This window comes from Engystomops pustulosus, chromosome 1 (assembly GCF_040894005.1).
Source record: "Engystomops pustulosus chromosome 1, aEngPut4.maternal, whole genome shotgun sequence".
Lineage (NCBI taxonomy): Eukaryota > Metazoa > Chordata > Amphibia > Anura > Leptodactylidae > Engystomops > Engystomops pustulosus.
In genome coordinates this window covers 52,590,101-52,609,641 of record NC_092411.1, presented here as the reverse complement: position 1 = coordinate 52,609,641, position 19,541 = coordinate 52,590,101, and the positions used below count along the sequence as shown (strand labels likewise).

The 19,541-nt window shown below is 37.7% G+C and overlaps 1 protein-coding gene across 1 annotated transcript in view; it reads right to left on the bottom strand.

The window, feature by feature from the left end:
• Positions 1-19,541, bottom strand: part of MAN2A1 (mannosidase alpha class 2A member 1) — a 68,409-nt gene that overhangs the window by 10,539 nt on the left and 38,329 nt on the right. Inside the window, exons 7-17 of the mRNA XM_072140497.1 lie at positions 18,224-18,410; positions 17,876-18,053; positions 15,856-16,058; positions 11,313-11,498; positions 10,358-10,472; positions 9,543-9,610; positions 8,143-8,308; positions 7,027-7,260; positions 6,188-6,310; positions 1,139-1,250; positions 499-632 (exon numbers count right to left, since the gene is read on the bottom strand). Of these exons, the coding sequence (XP_071996598.1) occupies positions 499-632; positions 1,139-1,250; positions 6,188-6,310; positions 7,027-7,260; positions 8,143-8,308; positions 9,543-9,610; positions 10,358-10,472; positions 11,313-11,498; positions 15,856-16,058; positions 17,876-18,053; positions 18,224-18,410 (1,706 nt within the window). The remainder of the gene's footprint in view (positions 1-498; positions 633-1,138; positions 1,251-6,187; positions 6,311-7,026; positions 7,261-8,142; positions 8,309-9,542; positions 9,611-10,357; positions 10,473-11,312; positions 11,499-15,855; positions 16,059-17,875; positions 18,054-18,223; positions 18,411-19,541) is intronic.

Here is a 19,541-nt window from a genome sequence, read left to right as displayed (position 1 = left end):
AAAATTTTGTTAACATAAAACTTATATAAATTTGGTATCACTGTGATCAACCGACCCAACGAATAAAAGGCAAGTTGTTATTTGGATGTGAAATCAAAGCTTGTAGGAACATGGTGCACCTGTGTTTTTTTGACAATTCTACCACATGTGGAAAGAGGGAAGTAAAAAACGCAACTGCAAAACTGGAAAATTGCCTGGTAATTAAGTGGTTATTAACTCTGACCCCCAATTAATCAACTAGACACAAGCAATACTTAAGGCACTATTATTAAATAAACAAATAAAGTTATTTAAATAAATAAATAAAAAAAATACTAAATTTAGCGGGGTAACCACCAGTCTGTTAGTATTTATTGGTAGTCATTAAGCATTTTGTACCAAGTCATACATCCCCTTTAAATAAACATGGAACTATACTTGTGTAATTGTAAAAACTGTAAGCACAACCTTAAACAGATTCCACCACTAACTATATGAATAGCTTTATAGGCAACGTACCTGGAAGCCATTAAGATCAGAATAAAACTTGTTCTGGCTATTCACATCCGATGTTATCCTCATGGCAATCTCACGATTGAATTCCCCTCGGATGTCCACAATATTAGTCAGTTCTGGAGACTGCCCTTCAATACCTAAACGGATAAAAGCAGATTTGATATAGCAGATATTACAGCATAAAAGTGTCCCTATAAATGAAATGGAACCTTTCAGGCACATCTAGCCCCCCAAACCCAAGGTCCTACCTCATTTTCTGTAGCGAGTTGCTCTGCATATTGAAATGATTCCGTGGCTTCTGAGCCGAATTAGGGTGAAACACCCCCTTCCTTCTCTGTCCTCTTGTAAACACTACCCCTGCCCTCATATCATGCAGAGCAACTCACTACAGCAAAACCCACTCAATTTGAACGAATTTGGAAAAACCCAAATAGAATAAAACTCACCAATATCTTGAACAACTATACACCCTTTTACACATTCATTAATACACATAACCCTTCTTACACATGATAAAAAAGTATATACAGAGTAAATTATATCAAGAATCTCATCTGCATAAAAGACTTATGTGCAGCAGATTGTATAGCAAACCTAATACTATAATTAGTTTCTGTATGGATACATTATCCAAAAATCTCACCGAGGACATTGTAAAGCCGAGCTGTATGTGTGACATGATTGAAGTAACAAACAACTTCACTGAAGATCTCCCCACGGGTGACCCTTACAATTGGTGGATCAGAGACATAAGGCTAAAAAAAAACAAAAAAAAACACACAGGTAGAATGTTAAAACAGGGAATAATTATTTTAATGCTAACCAAAATGGAATTTTTTTGTTTCAAAGAAGGGCTACCCCATGGGTTGAAACATTTTTTTTTTCGTAGACAAATAAGTGGATCTATAAGTTACCCCCAATTTTTTTTTTTACTTCACTCCTAACTTCATTACATAAAAAAAACCTTTTGTTTCAAAACCTCCTTCTGAGCCAGAGTCAGCAGCAAATCAAAAAAAAAAAATAGTCAAAAATCTGAATAAGGATTATAATTTTAGTGCTATTGGATCTATTCCTGGCTATGGCTGAAAAATGGCACAAAGAGGGCAACAATTATTCAGAAAACACTGTAAAGCCATCATAAGGCCAGATGCAGCGGAATCAGAATAAAGGTAGACATTTTTGATTGGTAAGAATTGTCCTATTTTATTGTCATCAGATTCTGATTGCTCCGATTTTACTCCGTGTTTTAAAGGCTAGCCATCCAATTGTGTCAGATCTTCAGAGCTTTGAGCTGCTTTTCTTTTCACACATCCAATGATTTCAAAGGGCAGGTTTCAGGCTCGGATCAGAGTGGTGTATACAGGCAGTCCCCGGGTTACGTACAAGATAGGGTCCGGAGGTTTGTTCTTAAGTTGAATTTGTATGTAAATCGAAACTGTATATTTTATCATTGTAGATCCAGACAAAAAAAATTGTCAATTGTGACAATTGGAGTTTAAACATATTTTGCTGTAATGGGACCAAGGATTATCAATAAAGCTTCATTAGAGACACCTTACAGCTGATTATTACAATCTGGGACTATAGTAAAGCATTCAAAAAGCTTCACCAGAGGTCAGAGGGGTCTGTCTGTAACTATGGGTTGTCTGTAAGTCGGGTGTCCTTAAGTAGGGGACCTCCTGTACTCCGATTTTCAGAGATTGGATCGGATCAATGGACCATGCAAATTAGCAGATGTAAACATAGCACAATTGTTTGAGAGTTCCATGTTTAAGTGCTCTCTGATGTTTAGTGGATCCAATAGAAAAAGTAGTACAAGCTCTTCTAATTTTTTTTTTAGATCCACTGGCGACTTTGCATTAAAATGCTCTATGTGAAACCCTCCTTAACTTGTCCCCGACCACCTACTGATTTTAGATGACAGTGGATCCCCCTGCAGACAAATGGAGAGCATAGGGAGAAGCGGTTTATTACCACTTCTTCCTTCTCTGTTGCTCTCACCACGCTGAAGCAGCACAATGCAGAGAGATAGCAGTGCCCAGCTCTGATCAAACATCTGCCCTCACAGGGGCAATTGACAAATTCATATATTTCTTTAATGGCCCAGCATGGTGGCATCATCCAGAGAACCAACTTTCAAGTGAGAAGTAAATTGGTTGTGTAAAATCATGGAAACGCAGAACTGAAGTCAAGCTCTCCCCGGCTCTTCTGTGATTAACAATATGCACCAGACTTGACCCTTTCCCTGCACCATAACTTTGGGGGAATGTTGGTACCTAGAATCAAAATTCTGGTGTCATATGAAAATGGAGAATCTTTTTCATAGGATACTGGGATGTATTTCTAGGGGAGAACCGGAGTTATCTGTAGCTAAATTTTGGAAAAGGAAAACATGAACTTAAGTGGAGAGAACACTTGTTTCTCTTTAATTTTTAGTAATGGTGGAGGATGAACATTTTATTTCCTTCAACTAACTTGGTTATAGAACACTACCACCCAAAACTTGCCCAAATAATTTCAAGTAACACGTAAAACATGGCCCCATTCCTGAATAAGGTTTCTATATTTCACAATCGCACCATTATTTATACCTACATTATGGAGTTCTAACTCAAACTCTTAAGATCCGCCGGAGGTTCCGTTATTGGCCAGCTAATACAAAGGTGCACATATTTTACCCATTTAAAAAGTGAACTTCATTATGTCATTAGTTCGGTCAATGGATACAGGTGTTCCCCTACTTAAGGACACCTGAATTAAAGACGACCTCTAGTTAAAGATGGACCCCTCTGCCCACTATGACCTCTGGTGAAGCTCTCCGGATGCTTTGCTACAGTAACAGGCTGCAATAATCAGGTGTAAGGTGAAATTCCAATTGTTGTAGGGAATGTACAGGGATTTTCTGTTGTAGGGAATGTACAGGTTTGGACTGGCCCATCGAGTGGACCAGTTAATCTGCTGGTGGACCCCGACACCAGTCCCCATACCTCTGCTAATGTGGTAGGAACTCCATGTACCTAAACTAAGGACACTATCACTGAGTGTGACTTGGCCGGCAGTATTTCCCGATGCATGACATATTATGCTCTAGGATAACGCGGCACCACATCCTGTCAGCAGATATTTCATTTATTGTGTTGGTACAACATAATTTATCAGCAGAACAGTATTATTGATTCAGGGGTTAGTATATCATGTAATGTATTGAGGGGTTGCAATATTATTTAAACATAAAAATTTACACTTTTATGGTGTTTTATAAAAGTTTTATGGTGAAGCTCATGTCTAAACTCTTATGCTATTGTGAAAGTGAGAAGTGCTTGCTTTGAGGTTTAGTACAATTCTTTATGCTGAAATTATGGTTTTACTTGGACATGTCAAAATTGAAAAAAATAGCTATAGCCAATAACGCAACATAATTTCCAGAAAGAAATTAAGGGGGTTAAAGGGGCATGTATGTTTTCTTCCAAAAACAGTGCTGCATCGGACCATAGTTTGTGCCAGCATCGCAACTCAGCTGCATAGAGATTAATGGAGTTGCAGTACTGGGACTAACCATGATCAGGTACGGCACAGTTTTTGGAAGTAAACATTATGTTTTTCAATATGTGGACAAAATCACTTCAGGGACAGCTGGTTAGTGATGATCCTGGACATTAGGGCATCAAATAGGGCATTCGGAGGCAGAGATAGCTTGACTTCAGCGCTACAATATAAGAAATATAATGTGGAAGGTCACAAGCTGCTTGACATCATACTGGTTAGGGTTTAGTGGGTGAATTTGTGTCGACAGGTACCCTGTAATCAAATTCGTTTTTTGTGTAAAGAAGCAGTTCTTATAGATCTGATCATGTATAATATTGACAAGAACGATGGCGATGAGATATGTAATAAAACCGGTGGCTTCATGGAATGCAATGGACAACGTGAAACCTCTCTTTTCCATTTTTTCTATATTCATTAATAACTACAAACCTTTGAAATTATTTGTGCCGTTACATAACCATTTCTATTCTTATTCGTTAGCATCTAATTAATCCGGAAAATGAATTTTCTAGCAGCTTAACATTTGAGGTAGTGTTATACGTTATGTCCCTTAGCCACTAAATAAATGTACGACATGAGCAGTCATTTCACCATTAGAAATGTGAAGAGGAAACCCTCATTTCCATAAACTGCTGCCAGGAAAGTATAATGATATGCACAAGTTCAGATGGATTTTTTTCCTTTAGCAAAATGCACGTGGTGAGGAATACAAAACACAAGAAGTGCCCAGCGCTGGACATGGGGGCATGCAGCAATGCAGAGGAGGAAATGCCTACAGAGAAGAAATGAGTTTGACTTTAAATAAACACTTTAAGAGGGGAACCCTTCGCTCAAAGAGCCAATACAGATAGTTTCTGAAATTTAGTGTGACATTATGGTAATAAATGCTGCTGAAATGTCTATATGCACTGCAGACAGAAGCTTTTCAGCCACAATATACAGAGCATGGAGAGCAATAACAGGTTTGCATGCTAATAATGATGAGGGGCTTGGAAACCAGCATCTATATTACACAGCTCGGAGCCGGGCCAACGAGTGCCAAAAGCAATAATAGAATGTTTCCATTAGGGCTTGTTCCATGCAGGATGAAGGAAACTACAGAGAAACGGACACAACACAGAATGTTCCTTCTCAATTCTGTCTCAGTGACTGTTGCCAGTGTACCGCTGGTTACACAGGGAGCTGTGTAGTCAACAATATAATCTTTTAAGAAGTATGAAAAATAATTGGCTGAAAAATGAGCAAAAGCAAAACGGTAATGAATTATTTGCTCATCATCATACAGTAGCAATAAATTGCTGAATATAATGATACTAACAAGCGGCAATAAGCAATGGACCATTCACAGCATTTCCCTAGTCACCCCCCTAAGTATAAAGAAAAAAAAAACTTAACAGGTACGTAGCAGCCTTTTAGCGGTCTATTGTTGCACAGTTTTCATGGTGAGGAGGAAACAACGCCCCCCCAACATGCTCAATGTAAATACTTTTGAGACACATTCCATATATCCCACAATACCATAAAAGTAAACTGATGGGTGGGCTGTTCAGAAGGAGCTCTTTAGGAGACTTTTTGCCCACCACTGGTTATTTAGATTTCTGGGAGCAGACATGCTCAGAGACTTATGGACACAACCACTTCAGTTCATAGAAATGGAGATCATGACATCATGACAGCCTCTAAACAATTACCGTTTGTTTGTTAAATTATTGCCATGGAAAACGCAGTGCAGCAAGGCATATTGAATGGTGCATCATCAAGGGTGTAGCAGTTTGGTTGTAGACAAAAAAGCAGAGCTCACATGTACTGTGTACTATGGATCATGTGTACTACTTCCCATTTCAACATACAACGACGAGACTCCCGTAGAGGATCATGAAGAAATACAAGGTCAGTTTCCTTCTGATATTTTGTATGTTGTGGTCTTCGTATATCAAGAATACTATGCATCTACTTAGCTATTGTATATGAACATTCTTCTTTCAGGGTGGTGGTCTTGTTAGACTTTTTGGGAGAGGTATTCTGGCTTTGCTCATTTTCTAACAAATGTATAGAAATGCAGAACATTTAAGAGCTAAAACCCCCTAATTAACATTTATTTCCATATAAAAACAGCCTGTACTGGCATATAAAGTCATAGACATACCTTGCCATCTCCATCGGGTAGGAAGAGATAAGCTCCACTTTTATCCCTGTTGTTTGTAGTGCCATACCAGGTAAATCCCACCTTTACATTATGGGTTTTTCCATCATCTTTAAGTTTGATTTGCTAAAGGAAATTACAAAAATTTTTTAGGAATCTTCAATATAATTCTTAGGCTTTACTATCTTTGATAAGTGGAAAAAAGACCGTTGGTCTCAAAAGAAGAGTGTTTAAGAACATCCATTTTATCTCGTACATTGACGCATCAGATTTTTTGCTAATTAATTTAAAAGCTAGACCAACAAAATAAAAATTGCGTAGAAGGAGATGCTTCCAGATCAAAACAGAATTAAAACATTTTTACATTTTTTGGTTTATCACATTTAAAAATGTTGACGCTTTTTAAAATTTTTCCATCTTTACATTCATTTTAAGTTTTTGAAGTTTTCACAATGACCACTGGGCTTTATAGTAGTTCTGTAGAGATCACTTCAAGCAGTCCTTTCTGGTCAGCAAAAATACAAGCTCTAATTTGCTTATAAGAGCATGAAAAACTGATAAAAAAAAAAAAACAGTGGTAGCTTTCAATGAAAATGATGTGAAAGAAATCATCCATAATAGAGCAGATCTGAAGCTTATATCAGATGGTTCCCCGATTATCTTACACACAATGTAGAATAAAAAACCCCAAATAAATGAAGATTTTTTAAATAAATAAACGCTATTTTTTAGGGATTTAACTAGTAGTTACAAATAGCTTGGTTCTAAATTCCATGAAACGATCTTTCCCCACTTTAGACTAACTTATGTTCAAACATCGAGGAGACAGACAAGCCCTTTACCTCAAGTAATCCCGAGGTCTGGGAAAACAAAAGCTTTAAATATGAATTCTCTATAGTTAAGTCGGTAACAATGTTATCCAGCTCATTGACATGGAAGATGCCATCAGACAGGACTTTGTTACTTCTACCCCTAGTAAAGACGGTGTATTCAGCCTTCACAGACTCTGCGTCTCTGGATTCCACTAGCTGGTAGACAGCCAAGCCGAGAGGTGGTAAATGTGCCAGGAATGAGACCTAAATGGTATAAATAGGGAGGAAAAAAATGAGAATGATTAAATACTCTAATAGAAAATACAAAATGTATAAACATTGCACATATTTGGATCCTATTAAAAGCTCAGACTGGGAGATAGAAATTTTCTCTTGAGGTACACTCTCCTAAAACATATTGCGTAGTGAAGGTACGGAGGCTGGTGTGAACTGAGCCTTTGTAATCCATTAAAGTTCTGAGTTTAGAACAGCATGGTTTGTGCTCCCTACACCCAAAAAGATGCTCCTGATGTTTCTGTTCATAAGCCGAGCCAGTCATTTTTACCAAGTATCTAGCCCGTACTATTCATTGTAAACCTAATCACACTAATCTGCACTGATGGGCTCATAACGGTGAAACATTTTTGTTAACAGGTAAAACTTTTTTAACATTCTGAAAATAAAGAGACATTGATTTATAGTGTTGCTATGTAAACGACCCCCTGAATGCAGTTTTGGAGTACTGTGATTTACTACTACAATCAGAAAAGCCTTTTCTTAATCATTGACCGTACAACCATTATAATAAATATCCCTAATCTCACTTGTGGGGTCTCACAGCACATATCTCAGGGTCACAAATACAACATTAAAATCCCAGGTTGTTCTAGATGCAATAACTACATTATTAGAAAACAGCATCACTAGATTACATAGTGTTGTAGTTTAACCACCACAAGGACAATATGATGTATTTTCTTTTCTATTAAAACAATTGACCAAGGACACATGGATTGTTTCTACATGGCCTGATCTTCTACATCAACCTAAAATGAACACATCAGCTAGAGTCTACAATTTATTCAGGTTAACAACATGAGAGACAAAGCTTACAATGTAGAAAAGAACAAATCTGCTAAGCAGTACCTGGTAAGTGTCCGGTGACATAGCTGTAGCCCCTTCCCATACCGCACTGATTTGGGCTTTTATGGTTTTCCCTGCAGCATTTAGGACTTTTGATTTTGGTGAATTAACATAAACAGAAACCACAGAAGTACGTTCTTGTTCAAGTGGGTTGTAGATGACAAGAGACCTGTAAATAGTAAGTGATTTCATAACTAAAGAAAAATAAATTGAAGATCAAAAAATATTTATACAAATATTTATCAATTACTATTACTAATGGTAAATCCTGAGATCCCTCTCTCTCTCTCTCTCTCTCTCTCAAGTCAAACCTCAAAAAGGTAATTGAGAATAATATTTATAAAATAAAAATAAGATAAATGAAATAAATGCCAGTAATTGTTCTATAAATATTTTTCACAAATCAAGTGAACCTAAAAAACTTAAAAGGGGTTTTTCCCCACATTCAATATTTATAAAATTTCTCAATTTTCCCTAAATTACTGGATGATGGATGATGATGAGCAGGCCCCTCTAGGTTCATGTTTATGATAGGGGACCCCTCCGGCTACAGTCTCCAGATGTATCTGGAGGTGGTTGCCTGGGTAGGATTGTGTTTTTTTTTGTGAACTTTCAGTTCTGAATGTATGCAGGCCCACTAGGCTGCTGGCCATGCCCCCTTCACAAGCGTGAAAATGGCAAGTAGGTGGCAAATTATCGCAATTACTGAAGGCTCACTACCAATTGTGATTTACAAAAACTGTCTTAATAAATGTCCCCCATAGACTCTAGGAATAGGAGTGGCCACACACAAATAGCCATTTCTCTATTACAAACAGTCTTGTTATTGGGGCCACTGGACTCTCCTCAAGTCTAGTGTGGGTGCCAGTGGTGGCACACACGTTTATCAAATATTTAGGACATATCCTGAGTTTATCTAATAAATATGGTTTGTGAGGAACCACCTTCAAAAGGGAACATGTTCATATGAGACACAAAAGCAACCACAGGTCCTTAAGGATCAGTGGTTTAGTGTCCCAAACAGCCCCGACAGGCAATATGAATTATTACAGAAAGAGCTTTTTCTCTCAATTCGGCCTCCCTCTGCCTTATGGGTTAATAATTCCTTCTCAATTCACTGTTCAGAGAGATCCTAAACTGCTGAAGAATAAGATTACATCATTTCTAGAGGAGTAGGTGAAGGAAATGTTGGAGAAACAACGGTAGGAACCAGGATATTCTTTATTCTCTCTACTCATTGTTGAAATCAGTTTAATTCCTAATTACTGCTCTATGTTGTCTTGCATGCTGTTTTATGAAAATCATATTTCAAAATCATATAAATACTGGCCATCACATTTGGCAGCTGTATAATATTAGCATTTTAGTGGACAGGCAGAGCTAAATTCTGCTAATTTACTCACCTTGGGTGCCCAGTCACCTTTATCACAGTCTTTTGCGGCAATGCATCCTGTGCTTTCTGCACATCATCCTGCAACATAATATACTTGGAATGAACTGTATTTTAGTGTTCATAGTTTTAGCATTATTAATAAGTTTTCTTTATAAATAATTACTCCACAAAAAAATAAAATAAAAATAAACAATCTTAATATGGATTATTTATGAATTCCTCATAGAATTGAGGGTTCTTAAAGTTCAAAGGATGACTATGCCCTGGTCATGTAATATCTCACAGTACAGTTATCAGATGATACATTCAACATGTGATCAACACATGACACAGACATATTTCTAGCTTTCGGTGGTTTATAATGAAAGACGGCATTATTATGCCAAGCACAGGCAAATCTAAAACTTTAGAACACAAAATAGGACCAAAATAGGACCACACTGCAAAACTAAAAAAAAGAATAATAATCTTTATTTATATATATATTTTCTTTCTATGTCCCCATCCTCACAGCACAGAGCCACTCACATGTAGAGCAACCCATTTCCTATAGGTGGAGTCTTCTCTTAGCTCACCACTGGTTTATACACAGTAACATCAGGCTGCTATAGTGTTGCCTGTGGGGCAAAAATATTCACAGAATCCTCTGTGTACACTACTTCCTACATTTGATATACCTGGATTCGGCATTGTTTGACTGGCACTGCATCATGGCTTCTGCTGATCCACAACACACAACTCAACACAACCTTTTTGACAGGGTGGGGACGCTTGAGGGCCCCACATCATGTGGAGGAAGGCATGTGAGCAATTTTTCCAACTTACCATGCTGAAGAATGGGGCTGATGGGTTGTAGATGTATGTGCCTTTATCTTTCAGAACAAGAACATGTACAGCATCAACTATCAACGTCTTCAGGTTCATTAAAGAATGGTAAAGCCTAAGAAAAAGCATATAAATATTCATTACATTTGAACAGTAAACAAAATCTTATACATGTTCTCCACTAGGGTTGACATTCCGGTATCACATAGAAAAGAAACTTAGAATTAGCCAGCGCTGGGATAAAATGCTTGGTGCCCTGGGTTTCTAATTATGCATGTTTTTTTTGTTTTCGGAAATGGTTGGTTCCTTTAAAATGAAAGATTTCCAGCAAAAAATTTGTAAGAAAAGTCATTACATTTTGGTTATTCTTTTTTAATATAGTGTTATAGTGTATAGCCCTATAACGTACATTGTAATAGCGAGGTCTGTTTTTATGGAAAATTTTGTCTTGGGCCACATTAGCAATTTGTGCTGCAAACAAAATGCTGAAGTACTTTATTTTTGTGATTTATTTAAATTTCATTTATTCCAGTAATATACTATGCTGGTGGCTTTAGGGAGTTAGGGCTCCAGCTATGTTTAAAATTAGTTTGCAAATTTCCTTCAATGTAGTGAAATATTATTGTGATTATCAAAATCAAGCAATAAACCAGGAACATTTACTCATAGAACCAGGTAACATGACTGTAGCCATCTTCTTATATCAACCAAATTCCACTTTTAAAATGATTCTAAAGAGCCAGAAGGACTCTGGGCAGCATTACCAGAACCCCTCTGTACTGCAAATTTACAGGCTGTTACAGTGTGCTGCCGTCAGAATACAACAGGAAAAGAGAGCAGGGGTGGAGGGTGAGATACCTCTGGTAAAAAAACCCTCCAGGCTCATTAACATAATTTCAAAGAAGCTCACACATCACCTAAGCCCACAATGAGCTTAAACAAGAGGAGAGGTTACCTGGTGCCATAATCCACCACCACCCAATCTTTAGCGGTTCCAGTAATGGCATCATGGTGCTGGAAGAGCCCAAAATTCCTCCTGGCTTCAGTCAGTAATTTGTAATGTTCTCCTGACGGGAAGGCCTGTAGTTTGCTGCTCCTTTGAACATGTACTTGTGCTAATGAATATAGAATCTCAGCTGATCTGTAAATAAAAAAATATGGGACAACAATTAAAATTACATCATTTGAACTGTACATGATTAGTAACATCACTCAAAGGAAACCTGTCACAAGGAATGTAATTTTTAGCTGCGACAGGTTCCTATTGCATATGCTATGCCGATTTTAAAAATGCCTTTGTCAGCATTCTGACTAATTACAGTAGCTTTTTATAAAACGTTTATAGAAATTTTTTTCCAATACAAAACAGAAAGTACAAAAATACCTTAAATTTTATCAATCAATGAAGTCTTTTTACAAACAAATCCACAACCACCCAAATCATCCCGTACCCCCAAGGAGCATGCTAATAGAAAATTACATACAGTTAAATAATAAAAACATACATAATCATATCTATATACATATTGACAAACAAGTACATATACATACCAAAACAAAATTAAAAAAAAAAAAAAAAATCTTATAACTCACTCCTAAAACGTTCTGATTGACTTCAAAGTGTTCTTGCTATAAGCAGACCCTTAAGAGCAATTAAAACATATTTTTCTCCAAATATCCCTATTCTCACTCCCAAAATACAGTTGGGTAGCCTTTGGGATCTTTACTTGAAAAATCACCTGCAATCTCTCAACTACCTCCACCCAATGATTAAATAATTTTGGACATCTCCACAAAATGCGAATCAAATCCACATTAGAAAAGTAACATCTAGGGCAAGCAGCATCCACACTCCTCCTAGGAGTATAATAGGCTAATTGTACAATAAATAGCTGAGAGATAAACAGAGGACTTAACAGAAACGTTACTTATATAAGATACTGAAATGGGAGAATGCACTGAATTTGATAAGTTTATTTCACATTTCCTTGGTTCCTGCCAACTGTGAGTGCCAAGGTAGGGGAGAAGTAGCAGCTTGTGTGTCTGTATCAGTCTTCTCACCTCCACACTCATCCAACTCTGTCACCCCTCCAAATTTCCTGTCATGTGCATTGAGCAGGCAGGGGTGGGGAAGGGGAAGAAAGCATTAGGAGACACAGGCTGCAGCTGCTCCCTCCCCAGGGACTAACCTCAAAAATCTGGCAGGGAGCCAGGTAACGTATAATGAATTATTCAAAGACTACTGAAATTATACAGAATGCTGTCAAAGACATATTTAAAATCAGCATAACATAGGCTATTGCAACCTGTCACCAGATAAAAATGACATTCCTGGTGACAGGTTCCCTTGAAAACAAAAATTGCCTAAGAAGATCCAAATGCTTTTGAGAATATCAATACAATACAATATAAATTCAAGATTGATTTTCCGCCTTTTACCAAGCCTTACGTAAAAGCAAAGACCAAACTTAAATCAGATCTGAGAATTTACAGCCTCTCACATGTCTCACATGGACAGCTGGTGACGTCATTCGGCTCTTTGAAAATATCGTGAATGCATTGTGGTTCGCTTCCTTGAGCAGCCACACTTTGTGCTGCACAAAGTAGAAGCTCTTGCGCATGCACAAGATTTGCAGATAGCCGGATGATATCACCGGCGCCTGCAGCGCTTGAGGCCAACCAGAAAAATGAATTTTGATGAAGGGGGCCATACATATTTTATCATGGGACGGAGTCAGGTGCGGTCACGGTCAAGTGTGCCACAATAGAACCTGTTCTTACAGAAAAGCTCTCCAATATGGCTCAGAGAATGTCCAAATGACATCAAGAGCTGTGATCATGAGACCACCTCCAATTAAATAAACATACAACATAAATATTCCAAGTACAAAAACAGCAATGCTGGAAGAAACGGTTAAACACAATGAAGAACACTTGAAGGTAACACGCCTTGGTAAATCCGCACCATAGTGGCCTCTTTTTGAATACTAATGCAATGTCCTTGAGAATTATCCAAGGCTGTGACAGTTGTGACAAGACATATCAAGGCTGCTTAAGGAGGCATTTATGAGCTTTGTTCTTCCAGTGCATTATTCATAGAGGCAAATGGGGAATATAATACTTTTTCCTTACTTAATTTTTTTTTTAGTGAGATATTATTTCAATCAAAATTACAATGAAGCCAAGTTATAATCACGGCTCTTTAATTGAACTTACAGGATTCCCTAATTGAATGTTACGTTAAAAACAAACAAGTAATAAGTAAATTTTAGTGCAGCGACTTTATTGCATTCTCAATTATAGAGAGTTCTATTCATGCAGGAAAAAAAGTCACTGGCAATATAAAAACCCTGATTGTTCATATTAATTATGCTCTTATGGCATATAAAAACATTGTCATTGTCAGTTTTATTTTAAGCAATGAAGTAATAACAGGGGAAAAGCTCAGCATAGTGCCAATTAGAAGCAGCACCAACTAATATACGGGCAAAGAATATCCATACAACTAATGCAGTTATACCTCAGGAAAATCTGCCATGTCGTCATTATGTCTGGGCTGTAGGCACTTTGTTTGCCCGAAATTCACATATTCAGCTTAACTAGATACTCTTATGTCAATGTCTAGATGTCCAAGGGGTTTTATTTCAGGGACCGTCGCTTTATAATTGTGTGTTTTCAGCAAAATTGTCAGACCTCATCTAAGCTTCATCAGTGCAAAACTGACGATTTTCCATCAGATTTCATTCTGTGAATTTGTTTTTTTACACCAGATATTCCATCAGAGTTTTGTCCATTTTACATGCACATAAACCCCCCAAAGAACTTGATAGATGTTGTCAATGTTTCTTTATATCAATGTATCAGTGAAAATCGGACACAACTTGGATGAGGTGCAACTGAGTCAGAGTTGTATTGTTTTTCACGTGTGGCTTGATGCCAAATAGATGACTGCTTATGTATTTCTTCAATTGACAATGAAAACCATCTAAAGTCTATACAAAAGGTGAATCTACGTTCATGCTATAGGGTAAGGCGAATCAAGAGGCAGTTTCCCACCTCAGCTATGACCACTTATACTATGACAACTTATATGGGCTGTTGTCACCTAACAATCACCTTGATTAGTATCTGTTATTGGGTCTAGTGATTGTAGGAATATTTGTATATTATAGCGAGATATAATCCCAAATATCGTGTGATCCAAGACCTTGAATGACCCAAATTGTTCACTGAAGCACATTGATGCTGTTCTGAATGGTTATAATGCCAATATAGCTGTAGGGGTCCGTGTTTTCCAACATATGAATACAATCTGGCAAGAGGCTCTTCTAAAAATAATACATGATGGGATTCTCCTGCAGCGGTGTGCGTGAAAAACACACGTCTGAAGGAACACAATGGGGCACATGTATCACAATTCCGGCTATGTTTGTCTATTTTTTGGGACTTTTCTTGGCTTTTCTGTAACGTTTGGTCTTTATTGAAAAGTCTCCAAACATTGCAAAGGCCTGGTCTGTGGCAGCCATAGATTTGCGCCAAAATTTGCATCTATGTAAAAAGAGCAACTTTCACATCTGGATTCAGGTGATAACTCTGCAGAAAACTAGACAACGGTGACCATTGAAAGAAGTTTTAGCCGCAGAAGAAAGTCACAAATGAGCACAAGCACCATGAAAACTCTCAAAAATTAAAGAAAAGGGCAAGCCAAAAGTTTGATACATGCGCCCCAATGACTATAATGGGTCAATGCAAAGTTGATCTGGTCTTGAAAAGAAAATAAACCTCTGGCTCTTGCGAGCTGGGAAGTAGCAATTTCTTTTTACTTAGATTTTTGGCAGTTTGCAAACCAAGTCAGACAAGTCGATTGCCTTTCATCAGCATAGGGTATTGATAATAGTTTTTCTATAAATGAACACTGCACAGCCTATAATACTGATTAATAGATACAGAGGATTTCGATGTGGGAAAAATCCGTCTCCCACTCATTTCCAAAAGTGTATTTTTCATGCTTAAATGAAAAAAAAAAAATCCAAATTTGGATCTTCTATTGTATTCTGTAAATGAACTACTACTGAAAAAAAAAATTGTATCCAAAACGGCTTCAACCCCAATTTTATTCTGAAACTGGGAAATTGTCATGCCTAATTGGAAACAAAACCTTATAGTGCTAGTTATCATTTCCAAACATTTACCCAATCCGGCCACAGAACATCCATATGTATTGTACCAGTGTATAAATAATTTGAAGGGAAATGTATGTGCTGATCAATTCACTGACCTCATAGGTTATGTGGTTCTAAAAATGGTCTTTGTATGTGAAAGCACTCAAAGAAGATTAGTCACTATATGGAAGTGTTTATTATGTAAATATCATAACGGTAATATGCTCTTACCCACAAAGATTATCCAGCGATATTGACAATAGTTGTAAAATACAAAACTACATTACAGACATTGCAGAAAATGTACGAAGAAAGTGCATAAAAAAAAAAACTTGCCTCAAATGGGATTCCAAAACTCGCTCTAGGCGTTTATAAAAAGGCCGGGAGGTAAAATATCCACTCCAATAGTGATCATCTCTGTCTGCATAGGTGAAGAAGTCCCCACTTAAAACTGGGAAGAACGATGGGCTGTTAGACTCATCAATATTGGTGGTTTTTCTCAGTGCCTCAAAAAAATTTGATAGGGTACCAAACTGCGCCTATAAACCAAGATAAGTAAATAAATAAATAAATGGAATAAACAGACCAAAAAAAAAAGAGAACGTCCAGACTGCTTTATTAAGATGGGACTACTTGTCAAGCTATACAAACAGGTAAAGAGGTACTTAATTTCAAATTTGGGATCTTTTAACATAGGGAAAAATTACAGAAAACCAATAATAGTTTCTACCATCCATGTTTAAATCAATAGTACAGGTGAATACAAGAAACTTCCCACAGTGCTTTATTCTGTTATTTATATGCCTCTTATCTTCTCTACTTCCTTTTTAATCTGCTTTTCAGTGTGATACCACTGTGGGATTCCATCTTGCTAGCAAGATGGACAGAAGCTCACATTAAAAAGATGCTGGATGCATGCAGGGAGCAGAAAGTCACAGCAACGAAATCTCCACCCACCAACTCAGAGTGTATTGCAAATTTGCAGAGATTACAGAGGAGAAAGCGGTTAAAAGATTACAAAATAAAAGTTATTCTTCATGTACATACACTAGTTAAAGTTAAAAAATAAACTTTTCCTGGCACTGATCTTTAATTTTAGCACGCTGGAATCATCTGAAAAAAATACTAATAAAAAGCAGCCCAGAGAACTGGAATGGAAAGTCTGTAGCTCTGGGCTGCTAATTATTCCCGCCTCCTGCATGAGGTCCCCTCTCTCTCCAAAATGCAAAAGGCAGGTAACTATCGTGCAGGAGGCGTGAGGCATTAATAATTAGCTGCTTTTTAAAAGTCTTTTACAGGTGATCCCGGTGTGTCAAGATTAGAGACGACATGCGTCAGGATCAAGATGTAGAGGACGACAGCTGAGTACTGTACGTGTAGGTATTTTTTTTACTTTTATTTAGTGGCAAATTTCCTTTAAACAGTGTCACCCTTTTTACTACTATAGTAACTAAATACACTTAAAAGGGGACCTACTACCACGATTCTACCTATAAAGGTAGAACGGGTGGTAGGTGGATGAATGGGACGCAAGGATAGCCCTTTTTGGGCTAATCCTTACGTCCCGGCTATCCTTTTGTAAACTTAAATGTCTTTATATGCAAAAATTTTTTAAGCGGTACTCCACGCCCCAGTAGCCTCGTTCCTGCGCGCCCTTGTCCGAGTACCCGGCGTTCTGCGCATGTGCAGTAGCGCCGGCCTCGGAGCTACGACCGCCCACCTGTAGGCCTGAGTTCTGCGCATGCGCAGAACGCAGGGTACTCGCATGAGGGCGCGCAGCTGCGAGGAGCTGCGCGATGAAGTTTACATGGTGGGCGGAGGAACGAGACTACTGGTGTGTGGAGTAGCCTCGACTAGTAGCCTCATGTCCGGCTACTCCACACCCCAGTAGCCGCTAAAAAAATTTGCATATAAAGACATTAAAGTTTACTAAAGGATAGCCGGGACGTAAGGATTAGCCCAAAAAGAGCTATCCATACGTCCCATTCATCCACCTACCACCCGTTCTACCTTTATAGGTAGAATCGTGGTGGTAGGTGCCCTTTAAAAATTATCTTTGTATGAGGAAAATAAAAGCATGCAAATTTAAAATGATGAGTATATGGAAGGGTTTGTGATGTTGGTAAGCAACAGATGCAGCAGGCAGAAAAAAATGGGATTGACAAGACTTGTGGGAGTTCTACTTTAGGACAAAAATGGGTTACGTTTCTGCAGCAGGCAGTGAAGCAGGTAAAATATATTCTCAATCTATTTCTAACCAAGCATGAAGACACACTGGGTGCTATTAAAATTAAAGGGAAATTGGCCTCAGTCCTCCTGGAAATCAGGGATTTGAAACTGAAATTCTTAAACCTACCTTAACATGGAGCTCAGGGTGAGAGTTCATGTAATCAAACAGCTTTTGATAGTTCTGGTATTGCTGATCCCACTCGGAGCTGTCACTGTAGCGAAAATCATCACCCAGTGGGACTAAGAGCACTTTAGTGCGGTAGAGCTTTGACTTCTTTCTGTACTGATCTAAAAGCATCCAAGCTCTGCAATAAAATCCAACACAAACATAGATAAAGACTAGGGAAAAACAGCAAACAAAAGAAATACAAGCCCGAGTGTATATAATAGTTCATATCTATCCAAAGTACAAAGACTTATTTAATATGTATACACGAGTGAACGTATATACAATACAAATGGAAAATAGCAATACCTATGTTCTACATTGCCCTCGTGAATAGGCTCAGGGGGCACTCTCCAAGGACAACTGATTCGACCTCCAGGCAAACGCTTAAAATCAAACTGACAGCATATCTTTGGGTCTGGACCACACGTATGAGGGACATCATAGCTGTAGAAAGGCATCATGTGGCACAATATGTCGGTGCTACTTCCTAAATCTATAATGAAAATAAATGAATAATAAGAACAAATGTTTTTTAAAAAACAAAACAAAAACTGTACCCTCTTTAAAGAGGGTTTGATAGCAGAGAATATATACAAGGTAAAGAACTTTTTATTAAAAACATTTTAACAAAAAAAATGTTTGCCAACCTGCTCGGGCAACCATCTATCCGGATTTTTATTCATAGATTTAAGAGTCATTTGTCATGTCCTTCTAAGTAAAAATCACACAGTCAGCCATTCCAATTAAAACCGGTCGTTATTGCAATGTATGACCAGCTTTATAGGAAATCTACGATCAAGATCATGGATTATGAACCAAGTACATGTATATGCTGATGTGTGGCCCCTGTCAGGATCCACTCTTCCCTTGGCTTTTTATGCCTTTGTGTTTACAAAAAAGGGCTTTAAAAATTATGCCAACTAGCAAGAGGGGCTCCATGCTCCATAGAAGTAAATGGAGCCTGGAGCTCCTCAGGCTCAGTTTTTTAAATCATATTTTCTTAAACCTCAAGGGCAAAATAGTTTAAAAGAAGAGCAGATCCTGATAAAGGGGACATTCATCAACATGTAAGTGTACTTGGTTTATTATCCTTGATCCTGATGGTAGATCTCCTTTAAATTCAAAAAATACCAAAAAAACAGTACAATTCTAGGTAGAGGGAATAGGGGGACAACACATGTTTTGGAAATACTTTTTTGAGTTATTTAAAATTTATACTAGAACTTGCATGCTCTTTTTCTGTAAGTACAAAGAGATATTGCATACATAAATTGTAACATATGACACTGGCAATTAAGGATAATTAGCATAGGCAATAATAGTCAGCGACAGTCCCATATTATTCTGATACTCGGAATCACGTTCCCTTCCCCCACTCAACACAACCTTTATAAGACAAGTGCTTTAAGTAAGTCCCAGTCTCCCCAAGGTACCCTTAAGACTCTCAAGCAAGTACCATTGAGTCAGAGAAAATGGCACTTGCATATAAGGGAGGATCTTTCATCCTAAGAAAAGGGTCTAATAAAGGAGCATCTCCACTTCCTAAATAATTTTGCTGTCAAGGAAGATTTTCTTTAGCATTCTGCACCCAAGTTCTCCACATTGTTGATCCCCTTAAAAACAC